Consider the following 15322-nt stretch of genomic DNA (forward strand, 5'->3'; position numbering starts at 1 on the left):
GTTGAGCTATAGGCGCTGAGCCAGACTTTTTTTTTTTTGAGACAGAGCCTCACTGTTACCCTCAGTAGAGTGCTGTGACGTCATAGCTCACAGCAACCTCCAACTCTTGGACTTAAGAGATTCTCTTGCCTCCCAAGTAGCTGGGACTACAGGTTCCCACCACAATACCCAGGTATATTTTTGTAGCACTTGTCATTGTCATTTAGCTAGCCCAGACTGGGTTCGAACCCACCAGCCTCAGTGTATATGGCCAGTGACATAACCACTGTTCTAGGGCCCTGAGCCTGCAGTGCAGACTTTTGACTTTACCTTACAAACACAAATAATGTAACCTAATTGTATGTACCCGCATACTTACCCAAAATTAAAAAAACAAACAAACAAACAAAAAAACAGTACATTGCCTGGAACTTAGCTAGAGATTAGAAATTGCTTTGGTAATTAGCACTATGACCTGTCATTTATAGCAGTTGTACCCAGAGGGGAAATGGATGGTAATAATTATGTAAAATGTTCCTGTTCTTATCCCTGAACATGGCATCTTGGCAGAAAATTAAAAAGAAAATATTGGCATTTGTTCTAGGATACAACAAGAAGGATCCATGTATCAACAGATCAAGGGGACACATGGAGCATGGCCCAGCTCCCCTCTGTGGGGCAGGAACAGTTCTATTCTATTCTGGCAGCAAATGATGACATGGTGTTCATGCATGTAGACGAACCTGGAGGTAAGAGCTTTTTAGTGGCTCACTTTTTTTTTTTTTTGAGACAAAGTCTCACTTGGTCACCCTGGATAGGGTGCCATGGCATCATAGCTCACAGCAACCTCAAACTCCTGGGTTCAAGTGATCCTTTTGCCTTAGCCTCCCAAGTAGCTGGGACTACAGGCACCCACCACAACGCCCACCTATATTTTACACACTAGTGTTTTGCTCTTGCTCAGGTTGCTCTCTAACTCATGAGCTCTGGCAACCCACCCACCAAACTCATGAGCTTTGGCCTCCCAAGTGCTGAGATTACAAGCGTGAGCCCCGCGCCCAGCCTTTAGTGGTTCACTCTTAAATGCACAGAGATGTAAGCTTTGATCCCTACTTTGAATAATTTTCTTTTTTTACATATTGGTTTTTCCTCTTACCCCTAGAAATGTATTAATGTCCTACAGATTACTCCATCCTAGAGATAATATAAAGCTTCTGTTTAAAAGGCCACTTGTTTTGAAACTCTCATATAATTTATGTAAAGTATGCTCAAGTGTTACAGAACAGAGAGCTGCTCAACAAACAGTTTTGGAAGACTGGTACGGATCTGCAAACTCTCTATTAACAGCTAAGGACAACCATGGAGAGCAAGAGTTGGGAAACTCTTCTAGCCATCTGATGAAATAATTTTATGTCTGCTGAGTATGATGATAAATATAGATAGAGCTTATATTTTGTGTCTCTTCATTTCATTTTTCTAGTGCTTATTTTTTATAATTTACAAAAGCATTATTTTATGACATATTGAAAATAAAAGAATGATCCTTCATCACAGGTAGTCTGAGAAGTGTTTTTGCTAGACTACAAAGATTCAGAGATGTATAAAATATGAATCTAAATACAGTGCCTCTGCCATAAAAATATAATTGAAAAGAGCTTTTTTGTCGCATCTGATTAATTCATTTAGCAACCTTGCATCTACCATACTCCAAGCACTAAGTTGGATACTGGAATTAAAGATGGGCAGGAAGATCTTGGGTTCCAACCCTTGCTTAATAATCAGGGCTGAGTCTTCATCATGAAGAGAGACAACTGGGTTTAGTCAGACTACTGTTAGACTATTGTTTTTCTGTTCCCTACCAAGACTTAGTGTTTTTGTTTGTTCGCCTATTTCAGATACCGGCTTTGGCACAATCTTTACCTCCGATGATCGAGGCATTGTATATTCCAAGTCTTTGGACCGACATCTCTACACTACCACAGGCGGAGAGACAGACTTTACCAATGTGACCTCCCTCCGCGGAGTCTACATAACAAGTGTGCTCTCCGAAGGTGAGTCTCGGCGTGCCTGTTCTGCCCTGCTCCCTCAGCTGAGTGTGTTAGGATTTGAGGCTTTCAGGGAATCTGATTTTCCTGTCCCCACAAGAATGTTGCTTGCCTAGCCAATACGCCTACCCATATAAATTGTAGCTCCCTATTTTAAATAAGTTAGAGTAAATAGAACTGGGAGAGAACAAAGTAGTAGCAGACAGAAAAATATTTTGAGTCTATGTTGTTTAGGTTATAAGGAGTCTTCTATATGGGAGGTGGAGGCCTCCAGCAAGGAGCCTAAGTTTAGACTACTTCTGGTCTTCCTTTTGTAGAGGATAGAGCAATAGCCTGCAAGGTTCTTCCTGTGTTCCCCTCAATGGCTTTACAAAGCTCTTAGTCAGAGGCCCAGTTATACAGATAAATACGTTAGTCTCAAGTACAAAGACTCTTAAATTTTATTTTATCTTATTTTATTTTATTTATGTATTTATTTTATGTATTTATGTATTAATGTATTTATGTATTTATGTATTAAATTTTATTTTATCTTATTTTATTTTATTTATGTATTTATTATTATGAGGCAGGGGCTGTTTGTTTTTATTTTGTAAAGCCCTCGCAATTGCTTACAAGGTCCTAAGAGACTGGCTCCCTATGTCCTCCCTAACTCACCTGCGACTCTTCTCTGTTTGATTTGCTCTACTCCCATCACACTGCCAGTTCTTAACTCACAGGGTACACACATGCATGGATTAGAGATTTGCACTGACAGTTCCCTCTCTTTTCCCAGATAGCTAAAAGACTGTTTTCCTCCTTCGAGTCTGTGCTGCTATGTTACTTTCTGAATCAGACCTGCCCTGACTATCCCATTCTAAATTCCAATGGGCTTTCCCCTTCTCACACATGTACTCCCAGTCTGCCTTTAGCTGAACAGGTTTTTTCCATAGCAATTATTTTTAACATGTACTTTACTTACTATTAGGTCATTAAATATGAAATGTCACATTTCAAATCAAAAGTTTAGTTTATTATATCTCCAAGAAGAAGCAGTATACATAATTAATCAAGGTATGCACCTAATCGACACAGTTTTGCCATCTTAACAGTAGCCTGTCTATGCCAGCAGTGAAGGATCCTGGAGAACAAGTGGCAATGAAATGGCAAAAAGCATTTTCCAAAGCTTGTCTTAAATTGAATATTTTTCCTTACAAGAATTGGTCCAAAGCCTGGAAGAAGTGGTAGACAGTTGATGCAAGGTCTGGTGAATACAGTGGGTGACAGAGAGGTTTCAAGTCCAGCTTTTGTAGTTTGAGCAGCATTATTTGTAGGACAGCATTGTCTTGGCCCATCTTTATTGACCATTCTCGGCTGATAATCGCAAGCATCCTTATCGTGTTGTCCACTTGGTTGCAGTAGATGTCTGCTGTAATCGATGGAGTAGGTTTCATGAAGCTGTAGTGGACAATACCACCAAACAACGCACCATTAGCTTTTTCTGCTGACTATTTGATTATAGACTGTGTTTTGGCACTTCATCTTTATCCAACCATTGTGCCAAATGCTTGCAAATGTCAAAAAGAATCCATTTTTCATCACACATAACAATATGATATAGAATGGCTTGGCTTTATGTTGTGACAACAAAGAAAGGCAAACTTTGAGATGATTTCTCTTCTGACACTCATTTAATTCATGCAGAGCCCATCTACCCAGCTTATTTACCATGCCAATTTGTTTCAAATGGTCCAATATTGTTAGAATAGTAATGTCTAACCTTGCTGCTAATTCGCATGTAGGTTGAGATGCTTCCACTTGGCCTCAGGACACCCATGTGGCTTATTTTCAAGATTAAAATCAGGCCAGGCATGGTGAGCCACACCTGTAATTCTAGCACTCTTGAGAGGCCAAGGCAGGTGGATTGCTTGAGCGAGGAGTTTGAGACCAGCCTGAGCAAGATGAGACTCTGTCTCTACTAAGAGAATAAAGAGAGTAGCCAAGCACCGTGGTAAATGCCTAATAGTCCCAGCTACTCAGGAGGTGGAGGCAAGAGGATTGCTTAAGCCTAGGAGTTTGAGGTTGCTGTGAGCTGTAATGACATCATGGCAGTCTAGCCTGGAGCAACAGAGTGAGACTCCTTCTCTTAAAAAAAAAAAAGGATTAAAATCACTAGAACAGAACTTCTCAAACCATCAGTGTACTATGTACTCATTAGCCACATCCTTCTCTAACACTTTGTTCCTATTTTGAGCTGTTCGCACTGCACTAGTTTCATGAAAATACATTTGAAAATAACAATTTTTTGACTAGTCTGTGATTTCACAAAAATTGCTCTAAAATTTTTTTGAAAACATACCACAAGCCAAAACATATGTTTGAAAAAATAAGGATGTACCTTTACTATAAAAAAAAAAAAACCCAAGAAGTATCAACGTGCAATGTCAGAGATATCAAATGTCCAACTTAGTACCTGAGGAACTTGGATATTTCTTACTGAATAGCCTAATATGTCTAGTGTTTTTCTTACTGTACCAGAATGTATATTTCACAAAGTTTTTTTTTTTGTCTATGTGTTCACTGATACAGTTCCAAAGGCTTAAAAGGATTTTTACATAGTGGGCACTCGATAAATGTTTGTTTAATAATGGATTTTTCTTTATTTTCTTTCTTGTTTGGTTTTCCTTGGAAAACCATGTTTTCTCTGATTTTAAATCTGCAACAGTTTATGTCATTGAAAATAGGGAATGGGGGGCTGGGCACAGTGGCTCAAGCCTGTAATCCTAGCACTCGGGAAGACCCAAGAGGGTGGATGGCTTGAGCTCAGGAGTAGGAGACTAGCCTGAGCCAGAGCGAGACCCCATCTCTAAAACTGCCTGGGCATTGTGTTGGACTCTTGTAGTCCCAGGTACTTGGGAGACTGAGGCAAGAGGATCACTTGAGCCCAGAAAGTTTGAGGTTGCTATGAGCTATGACAGCACTCTACCAAGGGTGACCAAGTGAGACTATCTCAAAAAAAATAAATAAATAAAAATAAGGAAAGGAAATAGGGAATGGGAAAGAGACATAGGATTAAAAAATGTGGATTTGGTGGCACATACCATTAGTCCCAGCTACTTAGGAGGCTGAGGTGAGAGGATTATTTGATTGCAGGAGTTCAAGACCAGCCTGGGCAAAATATAGTGAGACCCATCTTTAAAAATAAAAGGAAAGAAAGTAAAGGTATAAAAAAGATATGATATGGGGTAGTGGGCAAACAATAATTAGGAATTATTAATCCAGAGCTGTGCACATTTATTCAAATCTTGAGAGTCCTTAAGAGAAACCTGGTATCATGGCATTGTCTGAGTAAGGATTAGGATGTCATCTTGCCATGGCAGATTTTACTTCCAAGACAAGCAAACAGGGAAGGAGAATGGACATCAGCCTATTCATGTGGGTAAGAATTTAAGGGATCTTTTTTCAAGAATATCAGTCCTGGCTCAGCGCCTGTGGCTCAAGTGGCTAAGGCGCCAGCCACATACACCTAAGGTGGCGGGTCCGAATCCAGCCCCAGCCCGCCAAACAACAATGATCACTGCAACCAAAAAATAGCCGAGTGTTGTGGCGGGCGCCTGTGGTCCCAGCTACTTGAGAGACAGAGGCAGGAGACTCGCTTAAGCCCAGGAGTTGGAGGTTGCTGTGAGCTGTGATACCACAGCACTCTACCCAGGGGGACAGCTTGAGGCTCTGTCTCAAAAAAAAAAAAAAAAAAAGAATATCAGTCCTAGATGATTTCTCGAATTAATTGGCTCCTGTTCAGGTGGGAATCCTTCAAATACCATATTCAAAGTGCTCAGTTACTCACCAACACTGAACCATTTTGTTGTGGTTTTTTTTTGTTGTTTTTTGCAGTGTTTTGCTTTTTAAGCTCACATTGGAATTTATTTCAGAACCTTCTCCAAATCGAGACAGAATGCTCCTTGTGGAACAGTTGGTGAACTTTGCCTAGAGATTCTTTTTTTCTCCAATTGTTTTTTTTCCCCTTGGGTTAATATGAAAGCACTTACAATTAGGTCCCATGATTTGCATTTGTAAGGTAAAGTCCAAAGTCTGAGTTGTAGTTGAGTTCTTCACCCAGGAAGTGTGCCATATACCCCCCCCCCCACTGTGTACCCAATAGACTTGGGCCGCTTTGTGAGGTGATAGCTTGTGCAACTCTGGAGATATAATGGTGTTATATGGTCACAGTTAGGAGAGAGTTACACATTACTCATTGATAAACTGAATTTAATTAGGTGCTTCCACTGTATCCAACTTAATATCTTTTTTTCCTACTCAGATAATTCTATCCAGACCATGATCACCTTTGACCAAGGAGGAAGGTGGAAGCACCTGAGGAAACCTGAAGGCAGTGAGTGCGATGCCACAGCCAAAAACAAAAACGAGGTTTGTTTGCTCCTGTTGTCATCAAATGTGCCTGGAGCAAAGCAGACTTTCTGTTCTGCTCTGATCAGTGCCAGACTTTTTTGAATGATGAAGTTTTGTACTTGATTCTGGTCCACAGGTTGAGATGGAAAGTTTGGAAATGAGAACAACTAATTTAGAATTTGGGAAATAGGGAGTGTGAGGAATGGTCAGAATACTATGGATTACTTCTTGTTTGGAGTAACAATTTGTGTCTTACTAAACTGAATGAAAACAGAATGGACAGAAGAGCTAGTGATTAGCTAAGGGTCAGCGTGGCAGCTGTAAGACTTCAGAAATTCTGTGAGAAGCTGCAGACCAGCTGTTCATAAGCGATGCAAGGCAGTGCTAGCAGGAACAAGAGAGAGAGCATCCAGCCCTCTTTCCCTGCTGCCTGGCTCCCGTAGCCAGGGGTGCTGATCTGGTCAGTGCATAGGAAAGCAGAGGCAAACCTCTGAGGAGAGACTGGGAACCGTGTCACTGTAGGAGACTTCAGATGCCAGGAATGACTGGCCTTGACAGGCAACCTTTTTATCTGGCTCTTAAGAAAAATTCAAGAAAAGCTTAGGGGAATGCTGAGAATGTCCTTCAAAAAATGACAATGCTAGTGGTCCCTGAGCTCTCTTCCGGATACCTGCTGCTGATACGGGGGCTGTTTTACTAAGCTGGGTTCTCTGTTTTGCCTTGAGACCTCAGATAGTAAAAGATAAAGTGTGCTGCATCACCCCAACATACTTTCTCTCTTCTTATTCTCATACGTTCTATTGAGGCAGTCCCTGCCGCCTTACCCTTTTCCCAGCCTCCACCTTGGTGGGCAGGCTCAGGCTTCCTACACCTCTCCCTCCCTGCATTTGGCAAGCTGCCCCTTTGCCTGGGAGTAGTCTGTGGTCTAACTTGGTGGGGGGAGCTTCTCCCCTGCAGGGTTGTCTTCTGCTTTTCCATTGTCATTGCCAACTGACCACTGACACACCCCTTGCTGTAACCCACTATTGCCTAAACATCCTGTGGCTTTCCCCACACTGGTTTCTTGAGGAGAGTTGTGTCTGTATTCCAACCCCAAATAATTAGGATTCATGGAAATTCTAACCATCCTAAGTGCTCATCCAGTTAGAATTAATCATTTTTTCATTTCATTAATAGTTTGCTTGAACCTCTTTTTTTAATTGTAGTAAAATACACGTAAAATAATATTTACCATTTCAACCATTTGGAATCTCTTTTATTCTACTAGTTTCTGAATTTTTTCCCACTCTCTTGAGACATAATTGGCAAGTAAAAATTGTATATATTTACAGCGTACAATGTGATGTTTTGATACATGTGTATACCATGAGATGGTTACCACAATCCAGCTAATTAATATATCCATCACCTCACAGTTATCTTTTCTTTTTTGGTGTGGTAAGAATATTTAGAATCCATTCTCTTAGCAGATTTCAAGTATATAATTCATTATTATGGACTGTCGTCAACTTGTCGTACATAGCTCTCCAGAGTTTATTCTTCCTGCATAACTGAAACTTTGTACCCTTTGTCCAACATCTCCTCCCCCTCCAACCTACCCCCGCACCCCGCCACCCCGCCACCCCCACCCCCGATCCTTGGCAGCCACTATTCTACTCTCTGCATCTGTGAATTTGACATTTTTAGATTCCACATATAAGTGAGATCATGTAGTATTTGTCTTTCTGTGCCTGGCTTATTTTACTTAACCTAATGTCTCCCAGGCTTATCCATGTTGTCACAAATGACATGATTTCCTTCTTATTTAATTTCAGATTAATATAAAGGGTGCATACAATTAAATTATGTTGTTTGTGTTTGTTAGGTAACGTCGGAGTTGTAGCTGAGTCCTTCACCTAGGAGGTGTGCCGTATACCCCTTCAATGTACTCATTACATTGGAGCTTACTAAGTCCCCTCCCTCTTCCCGTTCTCTCCCCTTCTTGAATTTAACTGTGGTTCTCTCTCATGTGGGCATATGGTTATTCACCTACTACTTTCAAATTAGTATTGAGTACATGGGGTCTTGCTTGCCATTCTTGTGATATTTTACTAAGGATAATGTTCTCCAACTCCATCCAGGTAAATACTAAAGATGCAAAGTCTCCATGTTTTTCATGGTTAAATAGTATTCCATGGTATACGTATACCACAGTTTATCCATCCATGGATTGATGGGCACTTAGGCTCTTTCCACATCTTTGCAGGTGAATTGAGCTGCTATAAACATTTGACTACACACATCCTTATGATGAAATGATTTTTTTTTCTTTTAGGTAGATACCTAGTAATGGGATTACAGGATCAAGTGGGAGGTGTACTAGTTCTTTGAGGATTCTCCATGCTTCTTTCCAAAAAGGCTGTACTAGCGTGCAGTCCCACCAGCAGTGCATTAGTGCCCCCTTCCTTCCACACCCACAGCAGCACATCTTTGGACTTTGTGATATGGGCCATTCTCACTGGGGTTAGGTGATATCTCAGGTTGGTTTTGATTTGCATTTCTTTTATGACTAGGGACAATGAGCATTTTTTCAAGTGTTTGTTGGCCATTCGTCTATATTTTAGGGAAAAACTTCTGTTTGTGTCTCTCACCTGGTGATTAATTGGGTTGTTTGCTCTTTTCTTGCTGATGTGCTTGAGTACTTTGTAAATTCTGGTTATTAGCTCTGTGTCAGATTCATAACATGCTTATATCTTATCCCATTCTGAGTGGTATTTGCTTTGTTTATTGTGTCCTTAGCTGTGCAGAATCTTTTAAGCTTGATCAAGTCTCATTTATTTATTTTTGTTGCTGACATGGCCAGTGGGATCTTCTCCATAAAATCTTTCCCCAGGCTAATATTGTTAATAGTTTTTCCCACACTTTCTTCTAGAGTTTTTGTCATGTCATGTCTTAGATTTACCTGTTTTATCCAGTGTGAGAGAATTTTTGCAAGTATTGAGAGGTACAAGTCTAGCTTCAGTCCTTTACATGTGGCTAACCGTTCTCCCAGCACCATTTATTAAATAGGAATGCTTTTCCCTAGTGTCTGCTTTTGTTTGGTTTATTGAAAACCAGATGGCAATATGAGGCTGGTTTCATCTCTAGGTTCTCTCTTCTGTTCTGTAGACCTGTGTTTCTCTTTTTTATGCCAATACCATGCCATTTTGATCACTGTAGACTTGTAGTATAACTTGAAGTCTAGTAACATGATGCTTCCAGATTTGTTTTTATTTCTTAGAATTGTGTTGGCTCTTCCAGGTTTGATATCCTTCTTTTCTTAAGATAGAGCCATATTCCTGTGCATGTATATATACTACAATTTCTTTATCCATTCCTTCATCTATGGACACTTAATTAGGTGATTCCATATCTGGCTATTGTAAGTAGTGCTACAGTATGTAGGAGTACAGATATCTCTTTCAGATAGTGATTTGATTTTCTTTGGCTATAAACTCGGAAATAAGATTAGTTAACTGGTGATTAGTCAGGGGTCAGCATGGAAGCTATGAGACTTGAGAAATTCTACAAGAAGCCATAGATGGCTGGGTATGGTGGCTCATGCATGTAATCCTAGCACTCTGGGAGACTGAGGCGGGTAGATTGTCTGAGCTCACAGGTTTGAGACCAGCCTGAGCAAGAGAAAGACCTCATCTCTAAAAAATAGCGGGGCATTGTGGCGGGCACCTGTAGTCCCAGCTACTTGGGAAGAGGAGGCAAGAGAATCGCTTAAGCCCAAGAGTTTGTGGTTGCTATGAGCTGTGACACCATGGCACTCTACTGACAAAGTGAGACTTTGCCTCTTAAAAAAAAAAAAAAAGCCATAGACCAGCCATTCATAAGCAATTCAAATAACATTTACATTTTTAGGAAACTCCATAGTGTTTTGCATAAGGGCTATCTCAATTTACAGTCCCACCAGCAGTTTACAGGATGTACAGGGTTCCCTTTTCTCCTGTCCTCACCAATACTTACCTTTTGTCTTTTTGATAGTAGCCATTCTGACAGATGTGAGATGATAGCTTATTGTGGGTTTTATTTGTATTTCCCTGGTGATGAATGGTGTTGAGTATTTTTTCATATACCCATTGGCTATTTGTCTTCTGAGAAATATCTATTCAGGTCTTTTGTCCAGGGTATTTTTTTTTTCTCAGCAAAGTTTGTTTTCTTGCTGTTGAGTTGTGGAGATGTATGGTGTGCAGGTATTTTCTCCCATTCCGTAGATTGTCTCTCTTCATTCTTGATTGCCTCCTTTACCTTGCAGAAGCTTTTTAGTTTGATGCAATTCCATTGGTCTATTTTTGCATTTTGTTGCCTGTGCTTTGGGGGTTATATCCAAAAAATCATCACCCAGACCAATGTCAAGAAGCCTTTTCTCTATGTTTTCTTCTAGTAGTTTTAGTTTTCAGATCTTACATTGAAGTCTGTAATCCATTTTGAATTAACTTTTGTGTATGATATGAAGTAAAGGTTCAGTTCATTGCTTTGCATGTGAATATTCCCAGCATCACCTATTTAAGAGGCTATCTTTTTCCCATTATGTGTTCTTGGCACCTTTGTAAAGATCAGTTGGCCATAAATGCATAGATTTATTTATAGGCTCTTTGTTCTGTTCCTTTGGTCTATGGATGTTTGGCTTATTTTGATTACTATAGCTTTGTAGGATATTTTAAAATCAGATGATGTGATGCCTAGAGCTTTGTTCTTTTTGTTCTAGTATTGCTTTGGTTGTTCAAGGATTTTTGTGGTTCTAGATGAATTTTAGGATTATTTTCCATTTCTGTAAAAAATACCATTGGAATTTTAATAGGCATTGCATTGACTCTATAGATCACTTCGGGTAGTATGAGCATTTTAACGAGATTAAGTATTCCAATTTATGAACATAGAATATGCTAACCATTTATTTTTGTCTTCAATTTCCTTCATCAATGTTTTATGGCCTTTAACGTACAAATCTTTTTTTTTTTTTTTTTTTTTTGTGACAGAGCCTCAAGCTGTCCCCCTGGATAGAGTGCCGTGGCATCAAAGCTCACAGCAACCTCCACCTCCTGTACTCAAGCGAGTCTTCTGCCTCAGCCTCCCAAGTAGCTGGGACCACAGGCGCCCACCACAACGCCCGGCTATTTTTTTTTTTTTTTGGTTGCAGCCATCATTGTTGTTTGGCGGGCCCAGGCTGGATTTGAACCCGCCACCTTAGGTGTATGTGGCTGGTGCCTTAGCCACTTGAGCCACAGGCACCGAGCCTTTACCTTCAATTTTTAAATTTACTCCTACATTTTTTTTTAATGCTACTGTGAATGGAATTTTCTTGCTTTTTTTCTAGATATTTCATTTTTAGTGTATTGTGTATTTTTATATATTTTTTTCAAGCATGAAATAAAGTTTATTGGGGAAGGTTTACAGCCAGGTATGGTGGCTCATGTCTGTATCCTGGCACTCTGGGAGGCCAAAGCAGGTGGATTACCTGACCTCAGATATTTGAGACCAGCCTGAGCAAGAGCAAGAAGACCCTGTCTCTGCTAAAAATAGAAAAAGTTAGCTGGGCATTTTGGCGAGTGCCTGTACTCCTAGCTACTTGGGAGGCTGAGGGAAGAGGCTCCCTTGAGCCCAAGACTTTGAGGTTGCTGTGAACTATGACCCACAGTACTTTACCAGGGTGACTGAGAGAGACTCAAAGGAAAAAAAAAGAGGCTCGAGGCCTGTGGCTCAAGTGGCTAAGGCGCCAGCCACATACACCTAAGGTGGCGAGTTTGAATCCAGCCTGGACCCACCAAACAACATTGATGGCTACAACCAAAAAAAAAAAAAAATAGCCAGCCATTGTGGCGGGCACCTGTAGTCCCAGCTACTTGGGAGGCTGAGGCAAGAGAATCACCTAAGCCCAAGAGTTGGAAGTTGCTGTGAGCTGTGATGCCACAGCACTCTACCAAAGGCAACAAAGTGAGACTCTTTCTAAAAGAAAAAGTTTTAAGAGTTTCCCACTGAGTGTACAACTCAACAACAATAAAATAAATAACCTGTATAAAAATTAGGCAAAGGACTTGAACAGACATTTATCCAGAGATGTTAAGCAGGTAGCTAACAAGCACATAAAGAGTTGCTCAACATCACTTATCATTAGGAAAATGCAAATTAAAGCCACAATGAGGTATCTTCTTACATACGTTTTCTAAAATGCGTTGGTGACAATGTGGAAAAATCGGAATCCTGTACACTATTGGTTGGAATGTAAATAGTGCAGCTGCTATGGAAAACAGTATAGCAATTCCTCAAAAAATTAAAAATAGGATTATCTTCCAATCCAACAATTCCACTTCTGAGTATATATCCAAAAGAATTGAAAGGAGGGTCTCGAAAAGATATTTGCACACCTGTAATCATAGCAACGTTATTCACAATAGCCAAAAAATAGAAGTAACTCAAGTGCCCTTCAGCAGATGAATGGGTAAATAGAATGTGTGTTGTGTGCACAGACACACACAAACACACACATAGCCCAGAATACCGTTCAGTCTTACAAAGGAAATTCTGGAGGAACAACATGGAGGAACCTTGAGGACATTGTGCCAGGTGAGATGAGCAAAACACGAAAAGACAAATACTGTGTGATTCTATTTACGTGAGGTGCCCAGCACAGTCAGATTTATAGAAACAAGGTAAAATGGTGGTTGCCAGGGGCTGGGAGGAGGAAGACCTGGGGAGCTGTTGCTTAATGGGTGGAAGAGTTTCAGTTTCTCATGATGAAAAGTTTTGGTGATTTGGTTGCACAACATGAATATATTTAACACTACTAAACTAAACATTTAAAAATAGTTTAAGATAGTAAATTTTATGGAATGTGTATTTTATAATTTATAAACAAGATTATCCTACTGAGATCTGGGCTAAGTTCAAAGTGTGGTCAGAAGAGGCCTGTGAGACAAGTAAAGAAATTGTACTTTTGGTTTTAATCTAAGTTTTGGTTTCTTTTCACAGTGCAGCCTTCATATTCATGCTTCCTACAGCATCTCCCAGAAATTAAATGTTCCAATGGCCCCCCTGTCAGAGCCTAATGCCGTAGGCATAGTCATCGCTCATGGTAAGAAGCTCTCCCACTTGACACTGCCAATAGGAGCAGCAGCTGAGTATACTGAGACTTAGCTACAGGCTTTGAGCTCTATAAGAAAAACCACTGTAGGCTGGGCACAGTGGCTCATGCCTATAATCTCAGCCCTTTGGAAGTCTTGAGGCGGGAGGATATCTGAGGCCAGGACTTGAAGAGCAGCCTGAGCAACTTAGCATGCACATAGTCCCAGCTACTCAGGAGGCTGAGACAGGAGGATCACTTGAGCCCCAGCCCCAGGAGTTGTGGATTGCAGTGAGCTATGATCATCATGCCACTGCATTCCAGCCTAGGTGACAGAGACCCCATCTCTAAAAAAAAAAAACCCAACAAAACAAACAAATAAGAAAAACTATTAAACCACTATAGATGGCTTATACATCTATACATCTAAAAAAGCCTTTGTATTCCTTTGGTAGAATTTCTTGCATTGTAATGATACTTAGAGTTTTTCTTAGATTCCTGTCAGAGAGAGCAGCATGACCTTTTCCAAATCTTTGGTGGCCTTCCTTTTTACTACAAGAGGCCTGATGGGGAATAATCAGAATAAATTCAAAGTTAATCTCCCATAAGTAACTCCTCTCGTTCGTTGCCTGTCTGTGCTGATGAGATGGTGGATTATGTTGCAGGGAGCGTGGGGGATGCCATCTCAGTGATGGTCCCAGATGTGTACATCTCAGATGATGGAGGTTACTCCTGGGCGAAGATGCTGGACGGACCCCACTATTACACCATCCTGGATTCCGGAGGCATCATTGTGGCCATTGAGCACAGCAGCCTTCCTATCAATGTGATTAAGTATGCATGAGTTCAGCTCCACGCACACTATCTATTCAGAGGGCAACTGTGGGAATGGGCTTCAGTTTATCAGGGGGAGGTTACTGACCGTGATTCCAATTTCTATATTCTACAAAACTATAAGGAAGGTTCTAGATGGGATTACATTTAGAGCAACTCAGATTAAATGGCATTGACTACCTCTTACTAACCCATATTGTCACTTAAAAATATTCTTCCTTTTCTCCGCAAAAATTTTATGGAATTATTCAAGCCCTCTGGATTGGAAATGACTTCTTAAGTACAAGTCCTTATAAAATAATGAATTTATTAATTTACAAGCTCATTCTTACTTGGGTCACTACCCTCTCTTTCCTTTAAAAGACTTTTCATACTCTCTCTGAATGAATTCTTTTCCCTACCCTGTTTACTATAAACATTAAAAGTTAAAGTAATTGTCAGGTGGGATTTTTGTCTACGTGGGGATCAAACTGTCCAAGTGTTTTCCCCATATTCTTAATACACATTGATCCTCTGTCATGAACTTTCTTTAACTGTGCTTTCAGGTTCTCCACAGATGAAGGTCAATGCTGGCGGACCTACAAGTTCACCAGAGACCCCATCTATTTCACCGGCCTAGCTTCCGAACCTGGAGCTAGGTCCATGAATATCAGCATTTGGGGTTTTACAGACTCTCTCCTGACCAGCCAATGGGTCTCCTACACCATTGATTTTAAAGATATCCTTGAAAGGAACTGTGAGTGTCTCCTTTGACCTTTTCTGCCAGACTTATAAGCCCATTTTCCTAAATAATCAATTTGGTTTAATTCCTTTTTCTTTTAGCTGGCATAAACAAATTTATATGTATATGAAAGGGGATTGAAGGATGTTCCATGTGGATAATCAAGTAATGTAATGGTATCAGAAAAGCAGCTTCCTTCTTAGGATTCACACTGCCCAAGAGAAATATGAGGGCCACATAATGTAATTTAAATTATTCTAGGCCAGG

The 15322-nt window shown here is 40.4% G+C and overlaps 1 protein-coding gene across 3 annotated transcripts in view; it reads left to right on the top strand.

The window, feature by feature from the left end:
- The window catches only part of SORT1 (sortilin 1), a 78148-nt gene that overhangs the window by 53541 nt on the left and 9285 nt on the right, over positions 1 to 15322 (top strand). For all 3 annotated transcript variants that reach the window (XM_003784070.3, XM_023509875.1, XM_003784071.3), the window contains exons 9-14: positions 584 to 728; positions 1875 to 2030; positions 6325 to 6431; positions 13410 to 13512; positions 14166 to 14334; positions 14880 to 15070. In XM_003784070.3, the coding sequence (XP_003784118.1) occupies positions 584 to 728; positions 1875 to 2030; positions 6325 to 6431; positions 13410 to 13512; positions 14166 to 14334; positions 14880 to 15070 (871 nt within the window). The remainder of the gene's footprint in view (positions 1 to 583; positions 729 to 1874; positions 2031 to 6324; positions 6432 to 13409; positions 13513 to 14165; positions 14335 to 14879; positions 15071 to 15322) is intronic.

The sequence above is a fragment of the Otolemur garnettii genome, unplaced genomic scaffold (genome assembly GCF_000181295.1).
Source record: "Otolemur garnettii isolate 467f Iridium unplaced genomic scaffold, OtoGar3 scaffold00010, whole genome shotgun sequence".
NCBI classification, from domain to species: domain Eukaryota; kingdom Metazoa; phylum Chordata; class Mammalia; order Primates; family Galagidae; genus Otolemur; species Otolemur garnettii.